Source organism: Rhinolophus ferrumequinum, chromosome 16 (assembly GCF_004115265.2).
Source record: "Rhinolophus ferrumequinum isolate MPI-CBG mRhiFer1 chromosome 16, mRhiFer1_v1.p, whole genome shotgun sequence".
In the NCBI taxonomy this organism is placed as follows: Eukaryota; Metazoa; Chordata; class Mammalia; order Chiroptera; family Rhinolophidae; genus Rhinolophus; species Rhinolophus ferrumequinum.
The window spans coordinates 40,019,434-40,046,371 of NC_046299.1; the positions used below are offsets into that span (position 1 = coordinate 40,019,434).

Here is a 26,938-nt window from a genome sequence, read left to right on the forward strand (position 1 = left end):
TCCCCTAGAGAGCATTTAGGAAATTTGGGGCTATTTGTGACTGGGTCAGAGGCTGGGGGTGCCTGCTGGCATTTGGCAGGCTAGAAGCAAAGCTGCCAGAGGCCCTGCGATGTACGGGGCAGTCTCACGCAACAAAGAATTGCTTCACACCTCACATGACTTCCAAATGTCCTCTGGGAATGTTAGAGCCAGAGGCTCTCTGCCCTCAGCACAGTCTGAACCAGAAAACTATGAGGGCTAGTGGACGAATCAGAAATATCCAGAATATACAAGTAGGGAGGAGGGGACTGGATTGAATTGTTCAAAGGTTCCACCCAGAACCACTATCCTATGATTTCATCACATACAGAAACCCAGCCACATGACTTTGCATCTAGCTCTCAAAGTTATCAATTATCCATTATATCTTTATCTTCTTCTGTGATCAAATAACTGGGAAATTTATATCCTAAAGATTTTGGTTAACCATTTCAAATCCGATGCCTAGACAGCTTTTACCCTTAAGTACAAATCAAGGAAACTATAATGGATATACATAAAAATATTTTTAAATGATTCGTACAACATACAATGTCTACAAATATAAATCCTAGAAGTAACCAAAACTGCCAATAATTTGGAATTAGTTAAATAAATGATGGTATATCCACAGAATGGAATATTTCGCAGCCATTCATATTTTAGAATACTTCCTAATATGGAAATATACATTAAGGACAAAAAAGTTACACAGAAATGTATCTCTAAGATTATATATATATATATATATATATATATATATATATATATATATATATACACACACACACACACACACACACATATATATACATATACATATATGTATATATATGTATATATATATACACATATATAATCATACAATGACTATATATGAAAAGAAATCCAAAAAAATGTTTTTATCTAGCATTGGTTAAGGGTAAAAGAAAAAACATAGAGGGGGGTGAGTGAGAGCTATGTCTGTCACTATATATGACGTGTGTGTAGTATTTAACATAAGTCTTGAAAAGGGACAACCTCTTGATGAATGCTGTGGCGGAAGCACTGGAGTAGCCATTACCTCATTGGGAGGATGAAGAGTAAGCTGAAGAATAGCCTCATTCCTGTGGCCTCACTAAACAGTCAGCCAGCTCATCCAAGTTCCAAATTAGATTTAAGTTTACACGCATTCTGTCCCCTATAATCACTATTGACATTTCCCTCTTAAGTCTATTCCAAGTTAGGTCAGGAAGCTTTCCAAGACATTGAGATGTGAAATACAAAGCTTTTTGTTCGATCTTCTAGAAATATTATTTCTAACACAGGGCTATCATCACACCAAAAGTCATAAAATAGGTTTCTTATAGAAAAATTATATGTTAGACTATTTGTTATGGAACATCAAATTTGTTCACCTTAGTCATAAATGAGCTCACCAGCCTTGTGAAAATTAACCCACTTCTCTATTATACAGCTTATGTATAAAGATTGTATAGTCAGAATGCATTCTGGTCTAGCTTTATACTCTGGGGCCTGCTTGAAATAAATTGTGCTTCTAACAGATTCAAACCCTAATGCATCAGGAAGCCCTTTCAGACACAATTCTTTTTCATGCCTACATGAAAACAATAACAACATAAAAATGTACACTTCTTGGTAACAATGGTTACATCTGGGTGGTAAGATTACAAGAAATTTTTATTCCCTGGGAATAAAACTCCCTGGGAGTTTACTGTATTTTCCAATACAACCATGTTTCACTTATTTTATTATTTTTTAAATAAGAGAATATCTGAATTTCCCTTTTATCTTTATGCCCAATCATTGTCCAATGAAAGTGCTAACAATTTATCAAGTGACCAAGTGTGGGGGGAGGGTTTCAGTCCCAAAATATTCAAGTGTGGGCTCTTTTTAAACCAGCAGTTCAAAGATTTGTGGGATTTTTTTGTTCTCTACAGCAAGGAGGGGGCAATCATTTTTATCTGTGACTGCAAGAGCTTGTATTAAGCTAAAGTCTTTCCGTGTCTAATCCTTTAAACATCTAGAGAGTTGAGCATTTTCAGTGTAAGAGTCAGAAAGAGCTGTAGAAATCATCTGACCCAAACTCTTGTTAGAGGAGGGGACTTAGGGATTTGAATGAAGTGACCAAGGTCACCTGATAGACATGAGAATTTGAATGTGCTTTCCATTTCGAAAACCAGATTGTTTCTGCGCCCGTAGAGGTGGAGGCAGGATGGGGATGAAGGACAGCCCTCACTATATGGCTCCCTTCCTATGGGGTATAAGCAACGTAAGCTATTTCAGAACGTACTCATTACCCAGCTGTATACCAGAGACTCTCAAAACATTGTCAAGACAAGCTATTTTTTTCCATCCCTTGCTCTCTCCTTCCCCCCTTGAAAAAAGGAAAGAACAGAAACTTTAAGAGCACACTAATGAGAAAGAAGAACATGCTGGCAGCATGCAGAGCGCTGGTACAGGTCAGAAGGCAGATCTTGTCTTCCATATTAAATACCTCTGGGTGCTCACTCTTACTCAGTCTTTCTCTTTTCAGCAGAACTCATTGAGACTGCTTACTTCTACGAAAAATATTTAAATAAGAAAACAATTAGCTATTAAAATACACACAAGGTCTCTATCTCAAAAACCAAAGATAAAAGGATTTATCCCCCATGGAACAGTGGCTGCCAACAAAACTTCCTCTTTCCATAGAGCAACAATGCTTTTTCTTTCATGTGGAATGTCACAAAAATAGTCAAAGCCATCAAAGGCCATTATCCTTACTAATACCCCAATCTTCAACCCCCTTGAACTGGGGACCCCTAGATGAAGAGGCTAATGAACTCCAATTCGCGAATGTAACCACTGACTTAATTAGTAGTAACAAAACGCTACTGAAGAGCTCCTGTTTATACAGGCAAGATCTCAATGACATTAAAGATTTAATGCTGCTATAAATTTTAATATTTTAAACACAAGTGAGTTAATAACTCTCAAAAGTGAATTTACTTAGCTGGGAAAGAAGTCCCCAACTTCATTAGTATTCTCTTACATTCATAAATTCCCCTTTGTCATATCTGAGGGTTTCATAAAACACTGGCTTTAGCTATAAAAATCAATCAAACTGATACATATTCATCAAGTGACTGCTCTAAACAGATTGATGGTGTTTGTCTTGGTTCTATTACAAGGGGAGTGAGGGCTTAAGCAAATCACAGCCTCACTGAGTGTTAAGCCAGAAAATGAAAAGGTTGAGTTCAATGAGTAGTGAGGTTTCATTCTTGCTCTAACTAAATGCAGTTCTATAAGTTTACATGTTTTGAAATACTCCAGGTACTGAGAAGCATGCCAGAGTAGTGTAATATGCAACCCCTCCACTCCGATGTACTGATAATCCAAGTTAAAATGTAAACACACCATCTTGGAAAAGGAGGTATTAAGCCCTTATCAGGCATCACCTTATCAGGGCTTAGCTCCCGGCACCTAGAGCCCCCAGGATGAGCAGTTGCTGGGAAGAAAAGGATTGAAGCAGGTTTGATAAATCAAATACCTGTAAGAGCCAGACAAAGAGTACAAATCATTGGGGAGATCTCGGTGGGAATTGTGAAAAAATGGAGAGCTGCTCCTCAGCTCCAGCTAATTGTTGCCTTGTGAGAATGAAGGCTCTGGGTTACCCCATCTTCAGATTTCACAAAAGAATGCCAAAAATCTGTAAAACCTTCTGATTTTAAAATTTTGAATCAGAATATCCTAAAGCCAAATACATTTCTACCCTAGATACACCCAGATGTGAGATCTCTGAGGTGGGCACTGTACCTCAGTGTCATATTGTACCTCACTTTGTCATATTCTTTAGCAAAAAAATATAATGTAGGGGTGAGGGAGGGCATGGTAAATAGGAGGAGGGATGCAAAGAAAGAAGATGGAGGGGGCTACATTGATATGTGAAGTTGGCTCTGTTGAGGGAATTCAGAAGAGCCAGCAACCTTGGAGGTAGTAAGAAGTTCGGACAGTGGTTCCAAACCTTTTTTGGAGTCATGAGTATCATATGAGATTCTGATAAATGCTTTAGAGGTTTACCCTGGAAAAATAAACATATACGTAATAGGCAGAATAAACATATATGTCATAGGCAGAATACCACAGATATTCATGTGCTTCTCCCTTGCCCCTTTCACATGTTATCTTATGTGACAAAAGGAGTTCTGCAGATGTGATTAAGGACCTTGAGATGGGGAGATTATCCTGGGTTATCTGAAGAGGCCCAATGGAGTCACATGAATCCTTAAAATCAGAAAATCTTTCCCAGCCATGGTCAGAGGGAGACTATGGCTGAATGCTCAGAGAGATACAACGTTGCTAGTTTTAAAAATGGAGAAACCCTGAGCCAAGGACTGTTGGGCAACCTCTGGAAACAAAAAGGCAAGGAAATGGATTGATTCTCCCCTAGAGCCTCCAGAAAGGAATCCAGGCCTGCTGACACCTTGATTTTTTAGCCCAGTGAGACCCATGTTGGATATCTATCCTAAAGAATCTTAAGATTATACATTTATGTTGTTTTAAGCCACAGGTTTATACTCATTTGTTACAGTAGCCTCTGTAAACCAATATGTATACATTTGGCAAACTTTGGCAAAAACATTTCTAGTTCTCCCTGAAGCTCATCCGCAGACATAGATAAAGGCTTCTTGTGCTCAGAAGAGCTGAAAATACAACATGCTCCTAGAGCTGAAGGTATGGAGCTATTTCTCTTTGGCATGCATGGAAAGATCAATGCTCACCCCACGACATAATCAGCTCCAAAATATCATTTCTACACGGATGGATTCATTCTCTGAAGACTACTCCTTTAAGTCTCACTTAAATGACATGGATGTGAGACATCTGTCACTCTCTAGACTGTTCCATGCTGCAGAAAGATGTCTCTCCCCTTTCTCAAATTGTTCATTATGCTAATAACATTCTTTCCCATCCCCAAGAAGGTGGCATTTTACACCTGCTGAGATTTGGTCTGGCTTCTTTCTCCACTTTGAGCCGGACCCAGGTCTGGTGTGTCCTATTACAGTATCATGTTTCTATCAAGATCCTATTGGGCATGATATGCCCGAACCTGGCCATATGCTGACACAGAACGGAAGGAGAAGGTTATCAGGAATGTGAGCTACCTGACTCAAAGTTGTTTTTAGCCTCAGCTCTCATTTCACCAGTTCATCAGATTTCATAATCCCTACAATATTTTGAGACTTTTTTTTTTTAAGTTCCATTAGAATGTCCCTGGATGACGCCATCATAGTTGTGACAAATAACTGTAGTTTAAAGGTTACCAGCCCAGTCTACACACTAAATCTACTAGTGCCAGACGTAACTGGCCTAACATGGCTCCCGATCTGCATCTTAACACCACATCCTTGATAGCTCACACTGGTGCACGAATATTCGGGAGTTCTGGCAGACCCTGTGAGAGTAGAGCATGGAGGCTAGAGGGAAAAAGAAACCAACAAGGTATTTGGGGTCCTGTGGAGGTTTACTTAAGTGTAGAGGAAGAGAGACCAGATCTGCTTTTGCAGTAAGTGGCCAATCTGTTGAAAGACAAGCCTGACTTAATGAGGAAGGTAACCAGCTAAGCTTCCCTCTGGTTCTTTCATCCTGACATGCAGAGGAGGTCTAGGAACCTCCTAAAATTGGACACACACTGTTGTGTGTATGTGCATCTCTTTTTTCCTGAGGAAAGGTGCCATAGATCTCTGAGCATCGGAATAAAACTAACTCCTCATCCCCCGATGTAAGCCTTGCTTCTCTATGTATTACCTCCTCAGGGGGATTCTAATTCAATACTCTTAATCTTACTAACCATATGTGAATGATTCCCAACACATAATGCTATTTAATTTCTGACTTGCCCTCTGATAACAGTAATATCACCATTTCCCTTCCCCATTGAAATAGAATATAAAATGGTTTTCAGTTTACCAAATATCAAGCATCTTTGAGAAGGTTAATTGCTGATATCATTTTTCCCCATCCGCCTCTGTGGAATAGTCACCCCAAAAAGCCACCATGTATTCCATACACAAATAAGAATGATTCAGTTTCGTTTTTTGTTTGTTTTGTTTTGCCCCGCCCCCCCTTTTTGTTTTTACTTTTTTTTTTTTTTTTTTTTTAAATATACAATGAAAGTAGTTGGCCTTATTTGTGTGGAGACAGGGAGTCGCCAGTCCGGTAGGGGTGACAGGGTCACTGCCTAAATTGATCTAGTCAACCTCAAACAGCTTTATTGAAATAAAGTCTCAAATAGGAAGGAGGATATCCTCATCAGCAGAGAAAGGACGAGGTTGCGTTTTACCTGACCTGAAGTCAAGTAAGAATAGACAGACAAGAGATGGCAACTTGTGAGGAGGGTGAGCAAAGGTGCCCATGAATCTAACTTGATAGTGGATCACCTTACTTTTGGGGTTCCTTCCAATCTTTTGGGGTTCTAGGATTCTAAATTTAGTCTGTTGGGTATTTTAAAGCATAATTACGTAACACAACCTTCTCTGGAGTTGTTGATTCATTTAGACTCGCTACCTTAGAAAAAAAACCTTCTAAAGGTCATGCTCAGAAGCCCAGCACTCCCTTTCCACTGAGTCAGGGCTACGGTTACACTGTACACAAGATCCTACAAAGACATCTGACACAACTAGCAGTTGAATTCTTTCTTGTGTTTATTTCCAGAAGAGACTTTGCATAGACAGCTGCAATGCCAGGCTCTCATCAGAATACCATGCCAACCTTGCTGTCCTTGCCCGTGACCTACGGCTGTCTCCAGCAGGTCTCGCCGACCAGCAAGGCCAGCCTGGGTTACGTCAGGGCCTAAGGACGCCGCCTGGATCAGCAGAGAACCACATCTGTTAGGCGATAATCAGACATCTGTGGGTTCAAATTCTGGCTCAGCCCTTTTCATTCGGGCAACAGCAAGAAAACACCGTCACGTCTCTCAGTCTCAGGTTCCTCCTCCATAAAACGGGGCTATGAAGACCCACTTTATGAGGAAGTGGTGATGGCGGTATGAGATAATAGGCATATGTGAAAAGCAACTGGCTTGATGTCTACACTGTCACCACCCTCATGGAGGAAAACCTAATCATCTCTGGCATGGAATGAGAGGACCAAAGGAAATCAGCATTTCTCTCCAAGGGCAGGACTGTCTCCACTCCTCTCTGAGCCTTAAGGCTCATTTTCTTCAAACTAAAGATACAGAAAGTAGGTTATTTACATTTCTCTTAAACTCAGACTCAATGATACTCCTTCTAGACCCCTTTCAGCAGCTTCTCAGACTATAAGGAATGCCAACAAAAGCCAGGAAGACTTGACTCTTGTGTGGGGATGGCAACCCGAGGGAAATGCACCCGAGGCACAGTGCCACTTCTGACACCAAAGGTCCCACCTTGGTTGAAGCCGCACTGTTTCTTGGCCCCTGAACGTGTGGTTTTGTGGACTCTCGTGAGCTGGCGTTCCTGCTCTCCCCCGACACTCCAACTGGCTGGACGCCACATGTTCTGTCTCCTGCAAGAAGAAACAGCAAAAGTAGATGAGCTATCAGCTGCAATCAGTTCCACAGTGTTCTTCGGCTGGTGGGTGGGTCTCAGGACCGGGAAGCAGCAATACACAACATACTCTACTGATTGTAGTGGGGGAAGGGAACTTACGAGTGACCTTAAATTCTAAAAGCCTCTTTCTATCGGTCAGTTGCTTCAAGATAACAGAATAAAGAAAAAGGAAAAATAAAAAACCTAATGTTCAAAAGATATGATATAGTCATACCATAAAAATTTTGCAGACTTCAAAAATTGTATTATAGAAGAGTATTGAATGAATAGATATGAAAATATAATTTCTAGAATATTTACAGTACATGCTTATTTCTGCAGAAACAACCATATGTATGAATGTTCACATGTGCACATGTGTGTGCACGCACACACACACAGACACACACACACACACACACACAGATTTGAAAAATATGAACCAAAATCTTAACAGTGACTAACGCTGAGATGACAGTCCCTTTATTTTTTTCTTTTTGGTATTCATCCGTTTTCTACAATAAACATACATTATTCCTGTAGTAAGAAATTTCAGTTAATCTGAAAACTAAGGAACAAATCATTCTTATCAATTCCAAATCCGAAGCATTCTCTCTCTCTGTCTCTCTGTCTCTCTCTCTGTCTCTCTGTCTCTCTGTCTCTCTCTCTCTCTCTCTCTCACACACACACACACACACACACACACACACTCACACACACTATTGCCATTAGCTACACTGCATCCAAAGAAATAACTACATTGGTCATCCCATGATACAGTCTATTCATTAATTTAGAAAAGCTCCAGAATGCTAACTCTCTAGAGAATGTCATAAGCACACCCAATCGAAAATGAATCTGGATTCAATACAAGGATACACACCAAAAACGAAAGATCTACATGCGCTCAGCAGTTGAACCACGGAGCCACAGTCTTTGAACCAGTACAAACCTCTGACCAATTTCCCTTAGATTGAATTAGTCCCTCTTTACCTGATACATGAAATACTAAAACCAAAATCAGTGAGAAATTCGGTAAATGCAGATGGCGACAATCACGCAGTCAAAATATTCAAGGGATACAGTGAATTTGGGTTTGTGCAGTATACTGTAGTGGCAATATAGATGAAGCCCCTCAGTTAGGGGTGAACTGAAGTTAGTACGAGTGCCAATATGTGAGGTGTCTCAGAAGTCATTTTCCAAAATGCTAGAATAATCTGCTAGGGGGCTAGTTGCCAAACAGTCATTATAAGTTTCTAAAACAAAATTATGTGGATGTTTTTTCTATAATAGGGCTAAAATTGGGATGGGAAGCAGAGCTGAGAAAATGCAATGAGTTAGACCTACTGAGATCCTTTCTTTAGTTCCACTTTTCCAAACCTCCTACAACAGGCAGAAACGCACTCCACGTGACAGTTTCCATTAATAGCACTAGTTCCCTAGACTTAGTAGCTGCTGTGAAAAATCCTACAGCTACCCAAATACTGGCCAAGTTTCCCCCAACAATAGTTTTTGAGCAAGACAGTTCTGCTTGCTACTTGCTAAGTAGACCTCAGTTTTTTTGTCTGTAAAATGAGACCGATACTTTCAGCTCACAAGGTTGAACAAGCCCTCATTAGAACCCCTGTCAGTGCCTGCCAGCTAGAGGAACATAGTAGGTGGGAGGAACTATTGATAATGATAATATTCCTTTTATAAAAATCCCCTGAAAGCTCAATATTCTGAAACTAATGTTATGGAAGAGTTCAGCAAAAGCAAAACTATTTATTTGTGGTGGAATGCTTATTTGAAGTTTCTATATAAATAATGATATTACTGTAAACATCAGATTTAGAAGCTTCAATATTTGCAGGTCTAAAGAAAGGGCCCTTCTAATCTTTAAAACATTTAAACCAGAAATTTCCATTTTATTAAAACTTTAGCCTTTTAGGAAACAGTAGGGTTTTTGTTTGTTTGTTTGTTTTTTCAAAGATAGTATTTTATCTAAACCTTCAAACCCACAAGGGATTGAGAAGGATTAGAGACCACAAACTCCTGGATTTTACAATTTATTTTAGAGATGAATAAGAGGGGCTCTGTAGAAAGTGCTGCCTTAATCTGCTCAAGTCAGAGACCTCAAGGCATTGCAACAGGAGAACATTTCTTTGGCATGGGTGGATAAGGAGTATTTGGGGAGAGCTGATAATCAACCCTATTCAAATGAAGGAAAAAAATGACACTGTCAACTATGCTTCTTGTGCCCACCAAGAATTTAAAATTTCAAGAGGGTAGGGAGAGTTGGGGAAGAGTACGTAAGGAGTTTGGTATAAGTTGTCCCGAATACTAACCAATAGAGCACACTCTGATACAAAATACAGGCTTAATTGTAATGACAGATGCTGCCCTTTACAATGACAAAATGTTAGGTCATGCTCCAAAGGGCTGATCTCTAAAACCCCTGAGATCAGAACCTAAATCCAGCCTCTCAGAAAATGCCAAGGAAGCTCTGCACGCTGAAGCTCCTGTGGGTTTGGAAGTTCAGTTGTTCATAATAAAAAGAATCAAGATTTTCAGTTTAGTCCCTTCCTCTCCATTATCTCATCATGGAATAACCCTATATGAACCAATAGCCCCAGCAAAGCCCCCATGGGAATCAATGAGCCTTCGGATGATTCTAACTTGGAGGCTACATGTCTTCCAGCGGAGGCCCCAGACATCATGGAGCAGAGACAAGACTTCTCTATTGTACCTTAAGTGAATTCTTGATCCACAGAAACCCTGAGAAGGAATTATTATTTATTTGAAGTTTTAGGGTTATTTGTTACACAGCTATAGATAACTAAAATACCACTGCCTTTCCTCTCTTCTAAGATACCATCAATTATAAAATCCACCATCAGTTTGATTAAATAACAGCTTTTCAGGAAAATAATAATGCCACCTTATATGCATCCATCAATTTTAAGGTGCACTCAGGTATGAGAAAGGTGAAAGTGTGAAAAGATATGTGTTAGCCTCAAGGAACTACAGAGCCTGCCCAGTAAAGCAAGGTACTGTGAGGGACCAAAAGAAGTCTCGTCAGGAGCACACACCAGAAAAAGCAAGTTCAAGAGTCTAATCTGGAAGGCTCAATACCTCATAGGAAATAGGTGAGAAAACCGCATCCCCATTTGCCCCCGTTTCTAAAAATAATTTCATGCTTTCCCTCAAAGGAGGAAGGCAAACAGTAAGGGCATACCACGCTTATTGAATTAATAGAACAGCAGCTCTCAAAAGTATTGTGTTGCTGGCTATCATTTATGTGTAAGGATATAAAGAAAAAATACAAAATAGGACAATAATCATCCTATTTATCTGGTTCTACAACAGCGGTTTAGCCACACAATTGAGAAAGTAGGACTCAGCCCCTTGGGGAGCTCCCATCTCTATTCAAGTTGAACTCCACCACCTGGCTAGTGACCAAGTTAAGTAGGGCTGCCAAAGGAAGGCCTTATAATAGATAATGTACTTGTGGATGGTTGAGAGTTAACGTGTTCCCCCCCAACCCCTCACCCAAGGTGACAACATCTGGACAGGACGTAAAGAAAATATGTGATCACCTTTGTCCAACTTAAGCCTTATTATATCTTTCCTTTTTTTCGGAATCTACTATAACACACCGCTCAAAAATTATAGAACATTAAAGCAGGGTGTTTCTCTTAAAATAATTAAGATATATTTTTACTGAAAAAGAAATCACCTACTACATACCAAGAATGTTGATAGTTAAGGGGGTTATATAAAAGTGAATGCAACACCCCTGCCATTAAAGAAATTTTAAAATCTAATGTTTGACAAAGACTAAAGTGTAAGAAGGCAGACTCTTATTTGTTTACTTATGTATTAATGCACATATCAAAAGGGCAGGTCCAAGCTGACCAAGGTGAATAAAGATAGGAGAAACCAAGACCCTATCCTCCAGGCTTGTCTTCTTGCCATCTGGCCATGAAGAGTCATCCTAAATCTTTTCCTGCTCCCAGCATCCTCCTCTACCCTTTGACCTCTGCTCCCATGCATTTCAAGTCCAGCCTCAGTAAAGTGATTTGCTGATTCTCTGCTATATGCAAGAGTAATCAAGTTGACTAAACTCTAAGATATTTCATAAGAAAGCTGTCCATAAACAAAAGTTATTTAGGTTATTTTCTGATTCATGAGCAGAGGCTAGGATAGTATGCAAGATGACAAGAGAGAACATTATGTTGAGAGGCTCACAATCACAGCTGAGTTAAGGAAAAATTAGCTGCCCCTAAGTAAAAATGGTGAAATACACTTTGTCCTTGTTGGGATTTTAGTGAGTTCAGCTGACTCTTTGTAGAACTTCAGAGAATTTCGTTGTTTTGTTTTTATTAGCTTCAAGTGTACAAAACAACATACTAATCAGACATTTACATCCCTCACAAGGTGATAATCCCACCGAGTCCACTACCCAGCTAACATCGTACAGTTATTACAATACCGCTGACTATATATAGCCCCTCTGCTGTGCTTTACATCCCTTGATCCTATATATTTATAGTTTACATTCAACTAGAGAATTTAGTTTTGATCCAACAACATGGCTCCTACCTTCAGGCCCTTCCAAGATCCCCAGTACATACAGATGCATGACCCAAAAGAAAGGAAAGAATTTTCCATCCTAATCCCAGTTCTTGCCCATCTGCTCCAGCTTGTGCAACTCGTGTTACCCTTAGGTTTCAAAGATACACACATGCTTGAAGTTTTCCTTCTAAGATATGGTCAACCAGAACATTAATTTTTTTTCATCTTCTCATCTTAAGGTTTTACCTGTGTCCATTCTATTCCAAAACTGATAAAATTTTATTTTCTTCAACTGCTGACTTAAATTTTTAAATGGTTTTATAACGAATCACTCCATTGCTAATAACAATGCCTTGCATTTATGAGACCATGTTCTTCCCAAGACTCTCATTACTACTCAATACATCTCATATCTCCATAGTTCAGAAAAGTATATATATATATACACACACACACACATATACATATATACATACATATATATACACACACACCTATATATATATATACACATACATATATATACACACACACCTATATATACATATATACATACATATATACACACACACTACATATATATATATGAAACTATACATATATGAAAAAATATATATATACACATATATAGTAACGCAGGGACCCGGCTCCCGCTCCTCACACAGGAACGCAGGATATGGTGAGGCCAAAAAGGAATAACAACCGAACCATAGAGCCATAGGTAGGGGAGTCAAACCACTATATTCTCGCTGGTGGCTGGTCGAGACACAAAAGCAAACATCCGCCTGTACCCCAACAAGGGGTCTTCCTGAACCCCAGTCTCGCTGGTGGCCTGGCGAGACACAGGAGGTAGGATCAACACCATCCGCAATCCATAATCTGCTTGCTAACCGCACTTGCTAGCCTCAATCTGCACTTGCTAACCACGCTTGCTAACCATAGCCAAGGCGGTTATATTAGTGGCCAATGGCTAACTGGTTACAGCTGATGGCCACCCAGCCACAGCTGATGGCCATCTGCTACCCGAGCCAGCACCTTTCCACATGAGGTCGAGAGCCTGGAAACTGTTCTCTGGGACTCTGTCCCTACATATACATATACATATACAGATATATAGATATGATATATATCTATATATATTCAGCTCTTAGGATAAGTAAGGGGAAGTGTTGTAAATTTATCCTATCCTGTATCATTCTAGTGTTCCTTTTAACTTAAACCTGCACATATCTGTAAAAGTGACTTAAAATCCGTTTGAATTTGGGGATTTTAAAGACCTTTACCCCTGGCAAAAATAAGTATTAGATTATTACATTCATTTAATGATTTGAAGAAAGGAGGCCCTCAAAAAGGTGATTTAAATTTCCTTTAAAAATTGTGTATCTGCTTATTACAGGCATTCCTTGGAAATACTGTGGGTTCAGTTCCAGACCACATCAATAAAGTGAGTGTCTTCATACAGCAATTAATAACCTTTTTGCTGGTGGAGCGGCCTGCCTTCTATTTGTAAAATCACAACCTCTGTGAAGCGCAATAAAGCTAAACCTGTGTTTAAAATATCCTGGCCCTTTAAGAAATAGGAAACCAAGAAAACTGTTTCTTCAGACTATTTTTTAAATAATTTCTGCCTACCTTAGTCATCGTTTCAACACAGAAATACAATAAACCATGGAGGAAGACAGGCATAGGTCCAAAATCCACACATATCCACAAATTAGTATCTCATCTGATCCTATTTCCTTATCTATAATACAGCAATTCCCCCTAGTTTACTGCTTACGATTCTAAGAATTTCTAGTAGAAAACAGACATTCAAGTTATGTTGTCTATCTTATCCATTTGTCAAATCAAGTAACGTTCACTGAGTGCCTGATCTGTACTAGGCACTAAACTACATAGTTTTAACCTCTATTTCCTCATTTGAAATTAGAGGGTCGATTTAGTCTTTATCAGTTTTCCCCAGTGAGAATAATCAATAATCAAGTGAAGACAAAACTGATGGCTTACCAAGGCCAGAAAGATTGTCTTTTATGCAAGAAACGGCTTCCTGAAGACCCTGCAAAATCTGTCTGAAATTTATGTATTTTAAGACTATTCCCATGACAGAAGATATTGGGTATTTCTGTTCACCAGCTAAAGTGGAAATATTTCAATAAAATAAACACAGCTTATATTTCAATAGGCTGGAAGATCTTAGAAATTATGCAAATCTTGATAAATTTGGGGGGAATTGCATTATTTCAAATCGTTTGCATTGAGACTTATACTTTATATTCAACATTTAATTTAAAATTGCGTAAAATACTACCACACTGTATCATTCGAGTGAACTACAGAACTCAGATCCTAACTCCAGTCTTTAAAATCCAAATTCAGTTCTTTTCACTCTGTTTCAACATCCCAAGTTTACTATTGTCAAATGACCAAACTAAAACTTTTAGTAACGAGTTTTATGTCCTTTATTCAAGGGAAAACAATCCATGGATTTGGGGCAAGTATGGTGCCTCACAAGCAGTGGAGTGCTCTTCCCGAGCAATTTTGGGATTTCTGGAGCCTCTCACACCCCAATTTCCACTCAGAAGGATTAGGACAAACAAACTCAAAATGCTCAGAACACAAAATAAGCAGAGCTCCATCCAAGAGAAGCTTACCAGAGATGCAGGAGGGCAGCCAAAGAGGCAGCGAACTGAAAGACTCCAAGGGCACCTTCACCAGCATTGAAGAGCTGTCCCTGGAATCTTCAGCATCCGTCTTTGAATCCCATCTCCTTGCCAAATGGTCAAATGACAAAACTAAAACCATTGAGGAAAGAGTTTTGCTGTCCTTTATTCCAAGGAAAACAATCCATAGATTGGGGGAGTACAGTGCCTCACAAGAAGTGGAGAGCTCTTCCCTACGGAAGGTGGGCAAGAACGAGTGGTAACACGGAAACAGGGCTTGATTAGCCGGGAAGTTGGGCATTTCCTTATAAGCCTAGGGGGTCCTGTTCTCTAGGGTAAGGTAAACCAGCTAAAGCTGCGTTGGAGGGTTGTGATTGGTGTATGTGAAATTTCCTTGACAGGTGTTTTCTGTAAGCGCAGGCTGACTTAGGTATAGATTGGTGATGTCGTGGACTGGACCACCGGGGCAGCCTCTATGTTCTGGGTCCCAATGTACAAATTAACTTGATCACTAATCACTAAAGAGTTGAGAAGTATCTCATGCAAATCAGCGTGAACACAGTTATACCGGTATTTAACAAAGTGTAACAGCTGGTGTGAGTGATATTCGCGTGTAAACTCAATAGAGTATACAAGAGAGTCACAATGGAGGATAAAAGCCAGTCACAAGGCGTGTGGGTTCTCAGTGGTATTTATTTTTTCTCCGCTGTACCATGTGGATAAAGGACACAGAGACGTTAAAGTGGGAGAGATTTACAAAGAAAGGAAGGTCTTCCTTTAATGACCTTGCACCAATTGGGGGCTGTGGCAGCATTAATCAGCTGTGAGAGATTAGCCGCCATAGGTGTTGTCAGTACCCAAACTCTATTATCCATCCTTCACGCCAAGAATCCTCATATTTTTGCTTCTGTCCGACCGAGGACTCATGCCTTGTACAAGCCCCCAAATCTCTGGCTCCAATTGCAACGCATCACTGAGTCTACAAAAGACCCCACACAGGAGGCAGCTTGAAGGAAAGCAGAAGGCAAACAGATTCTGATCTTGATCACTTTGCTCTGCTCCCTAACAGCACTGGTACCCAAAACTGCCATGCCCAGGCCCTGAGAAGTGCTTATCCTGAACCAGCCGGATCCCCCACGGCGTGTGGAGTGTCTGACTTAACCAAATAACTCCGGGGATGTAGGAACAGCCCATCTTTTCAGCTTTATGGGTTCCCTGGGTTTTTGACTACATTCATCCATCATTCAAATATGCAGTTCCCGTCAGGCACTACGTTCTGTGTTCTTCCTAGTTCCTGCCCGCAGGGAACTCACAGTCTAGCAATGGCAATGGTTGGGGTGCTAGTGGGTAAAGAGGAGTCACACAAAGGAAACACAGGCAATTACAGTATAGTATGATCGATGCTACAGTAGGGTAAAGGTAAGTGTGAGATGCTCTGGGAACATATAGGAATGATACCAAACTCTGTGTGGACAAGGCATCCCTGAAGTGGCCTAAAGGATGAAGCAGAGAGATGGGAAGACAGAATGGACCGAAGCAAATGTGCGTAAGTGAAAGCATGGCGTGTTAAAGGAACTCAAAGAGGTTGATTGTGTTTGGGGTTAGACTCAAACACCTTTGGGGATGGTGACCAGTGAAGTAGGCCAGGCACAGGCAAAGGCCATATCAAATGAACCCTGTAAGTCTTGAAGAGTTTGGGCTTTATTCTGAAGGCAGTGGCAAGTCACTGAATATTATAGGTGAAACATGTTTAGAGTTGTGCTAGAGAAAGATTATCTGGGGCCTGTGAGGCAAATGGATTAGAAGGTGAGGAGGGAGAGTGTTATGAGGGAGGACAGGTAGATAACTGGAGAGCCCCAAACAAGGGATGATTGGCATCACAGAGCTGACAGTCAAAATGCAGGAAAACTGGCTGGTTTAAGATATGACAGAGGTGGAAACGATAGGCCTGGTGATTGACAGGATGTGGTTGAATGAGAAAGAGGAAGAAATGAAGATGCTGCCAAATCCCTAGCTTGGAAATGGGATGAATTTCCAGAGATGGGGACATGAAGCCTTCAGGGATAGTTGAGTCTTCGTGCCCATGAGGCACCCACGTAGGCGATGACAAGTCAGTGGGCTGGAGTCCTCGAGATAGATCAGGGCTGGGAATATTTGGGAATGAACATGATTCACAGTGTGCAGAGAGAAAAGAGAAAATCTGGATGAGAACCCTGAGAAACACCCATAGTTATAGGACTGATAATATATTTGTTGAATTAAAAATCAGGCTGCAACGTAGTATATATATATTAAGAGCTAATGGGAAGAAGCAGAAGGGAAGATAAAATATGTGTGCGTGTGATTGTATACTTGTGTTTGTGGGACATCTTAATTTATAAATGACTCTATTGCTTGAATTGTTTAGTGAGTATGCATTGCTTTTATAATTTAAAAGAAGAATGCTTAATTTTAAAAACATTTCAGACCCAGGCAGATGGAAAAGAGATTTCAAAGAAGACCAAGAAGGAGAGACCGGAAGAAAATGCAGAGAGGAAGCTTATCATCTGCTCTTACTTATGTCTTATTTGAATGGAATGCTAAAGGATTTTAACTCAGGTAAAATAATAAAAGAAACATTAAATAATTGTTAAATAATTGTAAAAGTGCACTTAACCATATGACTTCAGTCTGAAGATTTCAAGTGTTCTTTAAAATAGGTGCCACTGTTTCTTACAGTTGGCTTATGTTAAATATTAATAAAGAAAGAGAATTTTCAGCAAGGAATCAAAAATCATGACCAAATGGGACAACTGCAGCAGTGAGTCACCATGTTATTTTCTGAAATTATAAATATGGCAAACACAAGCTTAAGCCTGCCTGCTAGGACGTGGTCGTATCCACACAGCAGAAGCATGAAGGAAAGGCAAGTAGCACCTTCATCACGTCTGTACTCCCTTCCTACCCACACGGCCTCTCAAGCCTATTATGGAAGCAAGTAACTTATTTTGACTTCAAGAAAGATTACCATAATTTTAAGAATCAGAAGTGCTAATTTCTGTGATCTTAATATAAATTAAATATTTATATATATTTTAAATCATCTCCTTTTGAGTTGAGATTGAAGCCCCTTTAAATACCACTTAGTATACAGGATTACCTCCCCAGGAAAAACCACCTTTTAGACATTTTTCCACGAGAAAGAGAACGACCTCTCTATGGAATCTCTACCTTGTCATCTTCTGAAATTATTAAATTAAGTCTGTTATTCTTTGCTTTCAAAGATCCTTCAATGTTTTACTTCACAAGCTCCCTTGTTTATTTTATTTAGTTTACCAAGCATCAAATTACTCTTCTATTCCCAAGACAGTCATGAGAAAAATCCAAAATTACCATAACAACAATTACCCCTGCTCCTCAAGCTTCTCCATGAAGGTCAAGCACAAGGAGAATTAGGGAACCTCAAACTTTTAAAGCTCCACACTCAGTGAGCAGCTGGGCAAAGGGGGCCTTCAAATTCTAATTATTAATAAACTCCGTGGTTCCTTGGTGGCAACTTATTAAAATATTTACTGAATAGTTTCTACAGTGCTGTGGGACAACAGTGACAAGCAAAACAGATGGTCACTCAACAACTAAGAAGAAAGTTCTAGGTTTGTTGCTAAGTCAACGCAGATTCCTCCCTATTTCCTACCTTCTATAACCATAATGGGTGATTGAATCAATAAGCCTAAGAGCACCACAAGATGCAAAATATCTTTTAAGGAGATCCCTCTGCACCCTGACCTCCTCTCAACTGATACCCATAGCTCTCTCAGTGCAATGTCCTCATTCTGGGATGCCTGCCTTCCTCCCATCTTACTTATCCTATCTGACTGAGTTCAGGATGCTATAACACAAATACTGAAGACTGGCTTACACAATACAAATTTGTATCTCACAATTCTGGTCTCTCAGAAATCCAAGATCAAGGGGCCAGCCAATTCAGTTCTTAGTAAGGCCCTCTTCCTGGTTTGCAGATGTATGCCTTCTCGACATATGACAGAGAGAAAAGAAGCAAGCTCTCTCTTGCCTTTTCTTATAAGGGCACTAACCCATCTCCTGAAGGCCCCATCTCCAAATACCATCACACTGAGGATTAGGTTTCCAATATATGAATTTTTGGGGTACACAAACATGCAGCCCATACCTTATGCCATAGATCCGTGGTGGTTCTCCTCAAATCTCATCTCTGATAACTTGAGGCCACATCAACAGGTCTGTCTCTCTCCTTCTGAATTCTCACTCTCTGTTTAATCCTGTACATCTGGATTAAGTTTTATAAAACATACAGAATCTGTATGTTTAGTTTATACCTCCCAAGTTAAAATTGTAAGCACCTCAAGGGCGGGTGTCTGTGTCTTGCATGTTTTCAACTCTCTCAAAGTGCTTCAGCACCTTACAAAATACTGTGGATTCATTCATTCAGTCATAACACATCCACTGAGCACTAGTGCCCGACACTATGGAGAGCATTTTGTGGATTTGAGAAACCTACACACACACACACACACACACACACACACACACACACTTCCACAATACACAAACTCTAAAGATTAGGACTCATTTAAGAAAAATCCAGGCTGAATTTCTGGAAAGTAGGAACCACAAAATATTTTCACTGAAACGCCACTTTCTCATTGCTTGCATGCTCATTTCTGTAACTAGAATAAGGCTACGAGAGTTTGGCCTAGGGAAGGGCCTTGAACAGCTGTTCTGCTGAATAAATAAGAAACTGCCAAATACCAACAGCAGCTTGCATTTGCAGTATATAAGCTTTTCAAACTGCTTCCCCATCCATTAGCATAATTTATCAAGAACATTTCTTAAATGAGGGCATCTAAGCACTTGGAAAGGATCAGAGTTTTAAGTGCTTCTCCTCTCTACATTATTATGATGTCTCACAATTTTTCATAGATGATAGTCATGTAAAATTCAACCCAGACCTTTCCATATAAATTCTGAATAAATGAAAGCTGCTGGTCTTCCTATGGCACAGTGAACTCCATCCAAGTGCTGAACAAAACACTGTATCGGACAAGGGTGTTTCATAGCTTTCAATGTGGGTTCTAAACATGTTCTTGTATTACCAAGGGACATGTGTCATTCATTCTGTTGAGCCAGTCACTGAGGACTTAAAGGAAAGTCTAAATGTTCTCACGTATGTGGAACAGTTAACATACTGAGAATCATGTCATTCCAACATCCTCCTTTTAAAGACTTTGGAGAAACACCAGATCTTTTCCATCGTCAAACCTATGGTTCTGTTTTTGCTGTTTTGGTTTTTTTTTCTTTTGAGGGAGGTTATAGAAGGCAGTGGAAGGAGGAAGGGAAATAACATTATCTCAGAAACCAGAATCCCTAGATAAATTGTAATTTCACAGAAACTTGCTTTAAAAAAGCATTTTATAACTGGAATTAAATGGAAGACAAAATGGGATGCGATATATACTACACTGTCTCAAATTAAAAATAAATTAACAGCAGTAAGAAAGTAAATCCTGGCAAGAAAATTATTCTATGATATATAAAGAGAATAGACACATAAAAAAATTGTATCCTGTAAATGCCTAACATTTGCTTGCATTATGGCGTCTCATCTATTTTAATAGTAGTTAAAAGATGCCAAGTCTTTGATGTTAGGCGCCCTTGGTAATACTCCAGATTCTAGACTCTAGGGGATTCCACAAAGATGTAAAATAATAACTCCCTGTTCAGAGATCCCCATCTACAATGTTAGCACAAACCAGGACCAACTCTCCAGAGGCTACACCTTGTGTTACGAAAGGCTGCACAAACAACCTCTGTCTCTAATTTCCCACTTAACAGTGATTAGAATTGTTTATCTCTTTTAAGTCTTTTATCAGACTCTTCAGCCACAAGTAAACAATGTAAAGTTTTTACTTCAAAAGGGATCTCTATTTAGAAAGGATGTTTCCTTCTACACAAAACGATCAGATAACACCTGGGGACTGAATTGAATATTCCAAGTAAAGGTAACCCACGGAAAAAATTTTATGTGGACATGGGAAAAGTCTAAGATCTATCAGACCCAATTACTAATTGTAGTACCACTCATGCTGAGGAAGTTTTTAATTTGGAAAGCCAGCAATTATCTGGAATGAAGAAAGAACCCAGAATGTTTGAACTCAACAGCATTTGGAGCGCGACAGATATCTGGCATCTTAAACCCAAAGGCCACAGCTCCCTAACTCCAAACTAGTTTCTTTAGAACTTCATCATACAGGAAACCCTCTATGGGAGACAGGATTCCACCAAGTGAATAAGGATGAGAATAACTGAAGAAAGCCCGTAAGAACTGAGTTTGCAAATCAGGTCACGTCACTTTCTGAAGTCAAAGGATCTACCAGCTCTCCACTGCCGCACTGCGCTTCTCTCTGGGGGGTCAACTCCCCAGGGGTAGGAATAGCAGGCATTAGGTGCTGTGCCAGGGACATGCAAGCCCACAAAACGCATATTGAAATCAAAGCTCCAAGAGGGCCATGTTTTCAGGGGACTCATTCTCCATCGTATCACAGAGATTCCCAATAAATATTTGTTGAATGATGAGTTTATTAACATGGCATAGTTTCTTGGGACACCTAAGGGAAGATTTTTTGGGGGGAGAAAGCATTTTTCATTAAAACAAATATATTAATGAAGTGCAGCCTTCTAAAGACTTTTAAGATGACTTACATATATCAGTCAGGATTCAAAGCATCAATTAGAAACAAACTCTAACTAATTTAAGCAAAAAGTAAATTTATTAGGATGCTTATAAAATAACCCAAAGGACTGGAGAACCACATGTGGGGCTATGAGGCCAAAATTATGCTCAGAACTGGTTCTCCATGGTCACTTCTGCCATCAGTGAACACTCTGCATTTCCAATGCCACTGGTTCTAAGACCATTATGCTATTATTTTATTTTTTAAGGGAAAAAGGTAGATAACACTGTACATGAAACTCTATCACAACATTGATTGGAAGGGCACCTTGATTTCAGGATGTTAAAATGGTGGGAATCAGTGAATCAGGATGGATGAAAAGCAATAGATTCTGCAGCGTGCATCACTCACAGTACTCGCTCACAACGGGCGCCACCACCACCGCCACCACCGCACACAGCCCAGGTCTCCTCTCTTGCTGCATCCACTCCCACCCCAGGTTGTGCCCATGTCTTAGCTGAAAAGGAGACTGAAAAAGCTGGCATTTTCAGCTCTACGATGGGAAAAAAAATAATATTCTGCTTTTTCCCCCCAGGCACAAGAACACAGTTCAGATGCTGAGCAGCCAAAACGGAGTGACAAATATCCCCTATAGGGAGATTTCAAGGGAACTCCTTCTTCTGGTAAATGTTCAGTCACCTCTGCAGTTAGGACTTAGAAACTTGGCAAAATGTTTGAGAACCACCAGCATAGGAAAACTCCTTGGGATAGAATCCAAGGCCCTTAAAACCCACCCCCTCCAGACTGCCACAGTGTAGCTTCCATCACCCCACCCTTTGCACACTCTATAGTTCAGGAATGGCAAATTAGGTGGCAGCTCTTCAGCTGCCATTATCACTCATGTCTTCATTCATGGTGAATTTCCTTGGATTAGAGGAAATTAGAAAGCCTCTTCCTCCACTCCCACAATTTTTCTCTACTTAAATAACTCCCATTGCAGAACTTGGACCAAAAATCACCTCGTGTGTGAACGCTTCCATGTAGTCCCATCTTTGTGCTCCCTTAGCACTTTATACATCTCCACTATGGGAGGAAGACATTTCCACTCAATATCAAAAAGCTGAACAAAAAGCTGAATTGATTGCTTGCTAAGCAAGGGAGAGTTGCACTTTTAACTTTTCTCCTCGAGCAAGAAGAGTGAGTGAACTGATCTTAGAGAGGGTTTGGAGACCTTCGAGTTCAGCAGCTGGGAGACTTCCAAAAGCTGGAATGTCTAGGCCTTAGCTGACCTTTACGTGCAGAAGCAAAGCTGGAGTGAGAATATGGTTGACTGGCTGACTTGCAGAAAGAAGCATTCTCACTACAGTTAAGCTACGATAACTAGAGTGGCTGACTGTCTGGTTTTACAACTGTGTGTTTTGGCAGGTGTGGGGGCTCCTCTCACCGATCGGCTAGGCTTATAGACGCGTGAATGATTGCTGCTATTGTTCACATTAAACAGGCATAAAACAGGTTCTGATCGATACTGGTAACCATGGCCACAGAACAAGGAGTCTTTTCCTAGAAGGAAAGGAACTTTTCATTCTCTCCATTCTGACAATATATGAAGGCATAATGACTATATTAATTAGCTAATATTCTAATATTATTGCGCTCTTACTATGTGCCAGGCATTACAGTAAGTACTTTACAAGAATATGGTATTTAATCTTTGGAACAGCTTTATGGGGAATACTCTTATGCGTCATTGCACAGATGGGTTGCCTTAGGGGCGTCACTGGGATCCAAGTACAAACAGAATGGGCGTTTGCCTCTCACTCAGCTCATGATAAGAACTCCGTTGAGTGTTCCTGTCATTGTCTCCCCAGTGATAACATGGTCACTTCCAGCACAAGCCCCAGATCTGCTCTCTCTGTGCCCACAGCTACAGTGGTTCAGGGCCTCTCATGCAGAAGCACCCTCAGCGTCCACGGTCACTGTAAGAAAGAGAGGGTCCTGCATCACCCTATTAGTTCAAAACCTGGTCTGAAGGTCAAAAGCTCTGCATCTTGCCATCCAACCATGGCCAAAGTTAACAATAAAACCAACACCCAGTACAAAGTGTCAAGGACATCAGTGGTTTGAAAAAATTCCGGCCTTAAGAGAATATATTCCACCTGGTGTCTAATTACTTTGTAGCCAAATCTCCATCTTTGACACAACTACTAAGCCTAAAAGATTGGTCATCAACCTGCCTCAGCTTCTCCAAAGTGGCAAGGTTCCAGGAATCTAAAAACAAGCAGAAACACCAGCTGCAGAAAAGCCACAGCTGGTTATTTTGCCACTTTCTGCTCACATGCTTACACCTACACAGGACTGCCCCAATTGCCACTCCTAATGGAAAGCTCTCCCAGACCTGAAAGAATTAAGTCATATGAGACAGACCAAACCACATCCACACCACAGCACTCACCCGACAAAGCCCTGCCATTAATCACAAAAACGTGTCATTAAAATATCTCTATTGCCGTCCCATCACTCCACAGTAGGTGCCAGCAAATCTCTCTGTAACTCACTCCTTTATTAATAATGACATATTCTTCTTATCCCTAACAAATAAGAGAGATGTTTCATCCCTCCTTCTCCTGAGGCCAGTCAGGCCTTATCCTCCAAGGCCTGAGAGACTTTCAAAATCTATGGTAACCTTTTTGGTTTGTGTATTGAGGGACCCGCCTATGGTGAATCCACTCCTCAAATCAATGTTTAATACAACCATAAGTAGTACCTAGTAATATCATTCAATTGCTGTGGTCTTGAGTAATTTACTTAATTTCTCTGTGCCTCAGTTTCCTCATCTGTAAAAGGGAATAAGCGTAGCATCACCTTACAGGGTAGTTATGAGAATTACATGACTTATTATATATCGGGCATTCCAGACTAGGCTGTGCACATGGTGACGATAGTTAATAGTACGGTATTATACACTGGAAGGCTATTGACAGTAGATCTTAAGCTTCTCGGCACACGCATGCATACACACACACACACACACACACACACGAGCCAGTTAACTGTATGAGGTAATGGATGTGTTAATTATCTTGATCTCGATAATCATTCTACAATACACATGCATATCAAATCATCACATCGTACACTTTGAATGTTTACAATTATATTTGTCAATTATTCCTCAATAAAGTTAAAAAAAGACAAGGCTATGCATGGTCATTACCATAGAAGTAATATTTTCATAATTATTACAGCTCTCCATGTATAACGCAGAAGATCTGAACCAGGGCCCCAGCAGTAAAATTGATAAGAACACCTGGGAGAGGTACTCTGGGTTTGAGGATGAAAGCCTTCAACTCATAAACCAGCTATATCTAAAAACGTACGTAATCGACATGACTCGAAACCACTGCACGAATCGTGAACACTTGATTGTACATCGAGAAACTTCCATTACCCAACTGTTTCATGCAATAAGCTGCTTGGCTCCCTTTTGCTCCACCCCTAGTAGAGGCCATCTGACCCTTGGCCTTCTGCCAGGATCTGGGGTGAAATCTGGCCTCTGTCAAAGGAAAGGAAAGTCAGCACAGGTAACACAGGAACATATCTGCCTTGCTGTGGCTGTCACTGTGAAGTTTTCCTCTGAGTGTCTGCCCGTTCCTGTGCCCAGGTCCCACTCTGGCCCCCACCATGGTAAGTAAATCCCAGTCTTATCACCCCACACCCACAGGTCTCTGCCCTGACCACCCACAGGTCAGTGCCCCACTCCTCCTGGACTGGAATCCCATCCGGCTCTTGCCAACTCCCCTGGGGCATGGAGGAGCCAGCCTATACACAGTCTGACTTCAGGAAGCCCCCGTCTTCGTTTCCCAGGGTTGTTGTAAGGAAGTACCATACTTGGTGGCTTAAAATAGCAGAAATTTATTTTTTCATGGTTGTAGAGGCCAGAAGTCCCACATCAATGTGTTAGCAGGGCCACACTCTCTCCAAAGGCTCTAGGGAAGAATCCTTTCTTGCCTTTTCCTGGTCCAGGAGGCTTCTGGTGCTCTTTGGTTTAGGGCAGCATAAGTCCAATCTCTTCCTCCATCTTCACATGGCTTTCTTTCCTGTGTGTCACTCTGTCCTCTCTTCTTATAAGGACAGCAATTACAAGGAAAATATAGGTTTGGCTTTAGGGCCCACCCTTGTTCCACGATGATTTCATTTGAATTCTTTCCTTAATTATATCTGCAATGACCATACTTCCAAATAAGGTCACAGTCTGAGCGTCCAAATGGACATGAATTTTGGGGAGACACTACCCAATCCATTACACTCCTCAAGTAACAAGAGGGTAGACAGAGGCTTTATCTGGCACACTCAGGCCAGCATCACTGATGGAACATCAGGTTACTGAGCCGGGGTTGGCAAACCAAGCAAAACTGATGGATGGCTCGCCCAGGATGGGATTATTAGTGAAACTGACAGTTTGGGAAGTGAAAGAAAAGGCCAGGTCAGTGTGCATAAAGCAGGACATCTTTGAAATAGAATGCAGGCCCCAAAATCACTACAGCTAAAAAAGGTGACATTAAAATCATCCATTCTGATACGACTTCAGGTGATGAACACACAATACAATATATAGATGATGTATTAAAGAATTGTGCACTTGAAATCTATACAATTTTATTAACCAATGTCACCCCAATAAATTTAATAAAGAAAGAACCATATGATTTCATTCATATGCAGAATATAAAACTGAAAGCAACAAATGAACGAGACAAACAAACAAAAACTCATAGACACAGAAAAGAGTTTAGTGGTTACCAGAGGGTAAGGGGAGGGGAGTCAAATATATGGTGATGGAAGGAGAACTGACTCTGGGTGGTGAACACACAGTGCAATAGATAGATGATGTATTACAGAATTGCACACTTGAAAGCTATATAATTTTAGTAACTGTTATCCCAATAGATTTAATAAATTTTTAAAAACAAATTGAATTTATAGAATAGATTATAATTACAATTAGACAATAATTAGAATTGCCATTCTATTACTAATGATTATTGAGACAGTTGCAGTTTTTAGCTACATGAATAGTGCTGCTATGAACATACTAGTTAAAAAAACACGGTGTGCTGGAGCTAGTTCATACTGGTTCAGGAGAGTCCGTTGTTAAATTTTCAGGAATTTTGTGAGTCGGTTGTTAAATAAAACCACTATTAATAATTATATTATGCAATCTTACAAATAAATACAATATATTTCAAAATATCCATTTTGAAATAAGGAAACAGGATAATTTGTATGTGTGTTAAGACACACTCTTAATCTTGTTTGCAATGCAAAGAACTCCTTCTAAAGACTACAACAGCAAAAGGCTCTGAGATAAATCACAGTTAGCAATTATCTGACAAGTAGGAAGAAGCCAAACGAAACCGACTTCAAAACTACCCTTCTCAACAAAAAAAAACGTGTTCAGAGTTAT

General features: G+C 40.2%; 1 protein-coding gene across 4 annotated transcripts in view; it reads right to left on the reverse strand.

Moving 5' to 3' along the window:
* The window catches only part of FAM13C (family with sequence similarity 13 member C), a 111,622-nt gene that overhangs the window by 60,960 nt on the left and 23,724 nt on the right, over positions 1–26,938 (reverse strand). For all 4 annotated transcript variants that reach the window (XM_033131036.1, XM_033131039.1, XM_033131038.1 and 1 more), the window contains one exon: positions 7,427–7,545. In XM_033131036.1, the coding sequence (XP_032986927.1) occupies positions 7,427–7,545 (119 nt within the window). The remainder of the gene's footprint in view (positions 1–7,426; positions 7,546–26,938) is intronic.